The sequence below is a fragment of the Colobus angolensis genome, unplaced genomic scaffold (genome assembly GCF_000951035.1).
Source record: "Colobus angolensis palliatus isolate OR3802 unplaced genomic scaffold, Cang.pa_1.0 Scaffold107, whole genome shotgun sequence".
NCBI classification, from domain to species: Eukaryota; Metazoa; Chordata; class Mammalia; order Primates; family Cercopithecidae; genus Colobus; species Colobus angolensis.
The window spans coordinates 1,204,870-1,209,156 of record NW_012111697.1 but is presented as its reverse complement, the minus strand read 5'-3'; the positions used below and the strand labels follow the sequence as shown (position 1 = coordinate 1,209,156).

At 51.0% G+C, this 4,287-nt stretch overlaps 1 protein-coding gene across 1 annotated transcript in view; it reads right to left on the bottom strand.

The window, feature by feature from the left end:
- Window positions 1-4,287, bottom strand: part of WDR88 (WD repeat domain 88) — a 46,520-nt gene that overhangs the window by 24,735 nt on the left and 17,498 nt on the right. Inside the window, exons 4-6 of the mRNA XM_011948832.1 lie at window positions 4,187-4,250; window positions 2,690-2,828; window positions 668-797 (exon numbers count right to left, since the gene is read on the bottom strand). Coding sequence (XP_011804222.1) covers window positions 668-797; window positions 2,690-2,828; window positions 4,187-4,250 — 333 coding nt within the window. The remainder of the gene's footprint in view (window positions 1-667; window positions 798-2,689; window positions 2,829-4,186; window positions 4,251-4,287) is intronic.

Here is a 4,287-nt window from a genome sequence, read left to right as displayed (position 1 = left end):
CTTGATCTCCTGACCTCGTGATCCTCCCACCTAAGCCTCCCAAAGTGCTGGGATTACAGGCGTGAGCCACCACGCCTGGCCTATTTTTTTTTTTTTTTTAGACAGGGTCTTACTTCATTGTCCAGGCTGGGGTGAAGTGGTGCAATCATAGCTCACAGCAGCCTCAAACTCCTGGGCTCAAGCAATCCTCCAGCCTCAGCCTCATGAGTAGCTGGGACTACAGGTGTGTGACACCACACCCAGCTAATTTTTAAATTTTTTGTAGAGATGAGGTCTCATGACATTGCCCAGGCTGGTGTTGAACTCCTGGCCTGAAGTGATCCTCCCACTTTAGCCTCCCAAAGCTCCGGCATTACAGCCATGAGCCACACGCCCAGCCAGACCTTCCCATTTTACAGGAGATGCTGGAACTTCACATTTTGTGGGCTTCTCTGCACAATGGTTTCCATTAGTGGCTCACATTGAAACAAATGCATCTGAGGCCCAGCCAAGCCCACAGGCTGCAGCTGATGGCTCCCTCCCGCCTGCCTGTCCCCAGCCTCCTCGGAGCACCCATGACCAAGCTACAGACGTGTCCACATGGATGCTGGCTTGTGTGGAATCCAGGAGGGCATGAATGGGGACGCCCCGCCCAAACTCCCTTCTGACCTCCTGGGGTCCAACTCACTTGGTGATGGTGAGCAGCGTGGCCTGGGATGTAACGTCCCAGATCTTGATGCACCTGTCCAGTGATACAGAAGCCACCCTCTGGCTGTCGGGGTCAAAGCAGCATGACGTGATGGACCTTGTGTGATGATCTGCAGAACACAGAAGAAAGGGACTCGAGATCACGCCTTCCACATGCTGGGCTGGAGGACTCCCACGACTTCCCCAGCCAGCGACAAGATTACAAAACACAATTCCAATTTTCATCAGGAGCTACACACCTGCACAAACATTCCTGAGTGACTACTATGTCCCAGGCTTTGAACCGGGAGCACACCTGGCCCATTCCCTGCCCCTGCAGAGCTCCCAGTCTGACGGAGGGGACACCCAGGAGCAGGCAATGACCTACCACATGCCACGGGTCATGAGATGAGTGCACGGGCCACCAAGGCCCAGACAACAGAAGCCTGGCCTCCCTGAGGGGTCCAGGAAGGGCCCGAAAAGTCAGTGAGGGAAGCAGAAATGGAAGAGCACTCTAGAAAGAAGGAACAGTGCTTGCAAAGGCCTGGGCCAGATCATGGAGCAGCGTGGGGCAAAGCTGGAGTCTGAAGCGTGGTGGCGGCATAGTGTCAGGTGGGCTATTAGAGGCTACTAGGGAGGCTGTGGGGCACTGTACATGGCATAGTGCCACATCATTAAAAAGAAACACAAAGCACATATGAGAAGCAGTGTTGTGTGTGCAAATGTGTATGCACAGGTACACACACACGGTTTAGGAAGGCCACCCAGAAATGTATGGTTCATAACAGGTGCCTCTGGGGAGGAGACAGGACAGACACAGCAGCCTTTTGCTTTTTTCTTTACATAATGAAAGATTTTTTTTTTTATTTTTGAGACAGTTTTGCTCTGTCACCTGGGCTCTGCAGGTGGCTGGAGCGCAGTGGTGCAATCTCAGTTCACTGCAACCTCCACCTCCTGGGTTCCAACAATTCAACCTCAGCCTCCTGAGTAGCTGGGATTACAGGCGCCCGCCACCATGCCCAGCTAATTTTTGTATTTTTAGTAGAGACAGGGTTTCACCATGTTGGCCAGGCTGGTCTCGAACTTTTGAGCTCAGGTGATCCACCCGCCTTGGCCTCCCAAAGTGCTGGGATTACAGCTGTGAGCCACCGCGCCCAGCCCATAATGAATGTCTTTACAATGATTACACATTTTTTTAACTTTAATTTTAAGATAATTGTAAACTCACATGGAGGTGTAAGGAAAAACAGAGAGATCAGCCATATCCTTCACCCAGCAGCCTGTATAGTAGTAATTGTCATATGACAATTACTATTCCTGTATTTTAAAAATAGGCCAGGTGCAGTGGCTCATGCCCACTAGAGGCCAGGAGTTTGACATCAGCCTGGGCCACGTAGCGAGACCCTGTCTCTACAAAAAAAAAAAAAACAGGTCAAAATGTTAAGAAGGCTGAGCCTCCATTCAATAAAAGATTAGGCTTCAATGACCACATGAGGTTGGAGTCAAACATTGTGTCATTTGTTAAAAGCACAAGACTGAATGAATGGAAAAGCATTAACTGAGGAGGATCAGTTTTGGGGTGTTTTTTGGGTTGTTTTTTGTTTTTTGGTTTGAGATGGAGTCTCACTCTGTCTCCCAGGCTGGAGTCCAGTGGCTCAATCTCAGCTCATTACATTGTCCACCTCTGGGCTCAAGTGATCTTCCCACTTCAGCCTCCCAAGCAGCTGGGACTACAGGTGCATGCCATCACACCTGGCTAAATTTTGTATTGTTTTTGGTAGGGACAGGGTTTCACCCTGTTGCCCAGGCTGGTCTCAAACTCCTGGGCTCAAGCAACCTTTCAAAGTGCTGGGATTACAGGTGTAATCCCAGCCACCGCACCTGGCCCAGTGTCCCAGCTTTAATGATGTGCTTCATACCATTACAGTTTCACCAAATAAAGCAATGGAAGGTCACTGTCAGTCAGTGACAAGTGGCTATTCCTATGGCACACTGAAGAGTCAGGGAACCCGCACACCCTCACCTTTGATGATGGAAACGGTGGTGATGTTCTCAGCGTCCATTATGCAGATTCCATGATCCACGTCAAAGCCTGAGACCACGTATTTACCATCAGGAGAAAACTTACAGGAGACGATGAAGGCATCATACCTGACCTTCCACTGAAATGAGCCAACAGTCAAAAGGTTGTTTTAAGCCAGGTGTGGTGCGTCGCACCTGTAAACCCAGTGCTGGAAGATCGCTTGAGACCAGGAGCCTGAGACCAGCCTGGGCAACATGCAAGATCTCCATCTCTACAAAAGTAAATCATTAGCCAGGTGTGGTTGTGCTCGCCTGTAGTCCCAGCTACTTGGGAGGCTGTGGCGGGAGGATCATCTGAGTTTGAAGCTGCAGTGAGCTACGATGGCACCACTGCACTCCAGCCTGGGTGACAGAGTTTGCAAGACCCTCTCTCTAAAAATCGTCATCATCATCATCATAAAATAAAAACTTGGCTTATCTTGTCTTTCCAAAAATGTTTACAATGAATATAAACTGACCTTTGCACTAACAAGAAAGGTTGTTTTTTGTTTGTTTGTTTGTTTTTTTGAGACGGAGTCTCACTCTGTCACCCACGCTGGAGTGCAGTGGCTGAACCTCAGCTCACTGCAAGCTCCGCCTCCTGGGTTTATGCCATTCTCCTGCCTCAGCCTCCCGAGTAGCTGGGACTACAGGTGCCCGCCACTTCACCCAGCTAGTTTTTTGGGTTTTTTTGTTTTTTTGTATTTTTTAGTAGAGACGGGGTTTCACCATGTTAGCCAGGATGGTCTCGATTTCCTGACCTCGTGATCCGCCCGTCTTGGCCTCCCAAAGTGCTGGGATTACAGGCTTGAGCCACCGTGCCCGGCCGAAAAGTTGTTTTTTTAAGGAAAGGAAGGAGGAAGGGAGAGGAAAGGCCTGCAGGAGCTGAGAGGGAGGGACCGCAGGGGTGGGGCAGGAGACCCCAAGGAGGCCCCTGAGCAGGACTGAGGCTGCCTGGGGCAGGTGCAGGGCCAAGTGGGAGTCTTGGGCCTGTGGGATGGATGGAGAGTGGCCCCTCCAAGATATAAAGAGAACAGACTGGTAAGGGCCCCTGGTTCTTGGGGGCACATGGCCTTTGTCCCACGGCCTCAGCCCCACTTCCTCCCTAATCAAATCCAAACATCTTACCAGGGAGCCCGGAATACCAGCCCCCACACTCCACCCCCATTCTGGCTTCTTTCTGTGTATCCAAACCCATCCCATCTTTCAAGCAGAAGCCTTGGTTCCATCTGCCTCCTCCAGGAGTCTTCCTCCCCCAGTGCCCACCCTCTCACCCTCCAGACTTTTTGCAAGCAATGGCCGTTGTGGGGTGCAGGTCACATCTGTACCTTCCATCCCCAGGAACACACTTCCTTCCTAGAAGAATGGAGTTCTGTCACCTCCCCCTACCCAGGGTCCAACCCAAAGCTGCCTGAGGCTTGGTCAAGCTGCAAGGCGCCCACTGGGCAGGCATACGTACCAGCAGCTTGCCTGTCTCCAGGTCCCAGGCCCTCACAGTCTTATCGTAGGATGCGGCAATGACTCTGGAAATAAGATGATGAACATTGTTTCTTTTTTTTT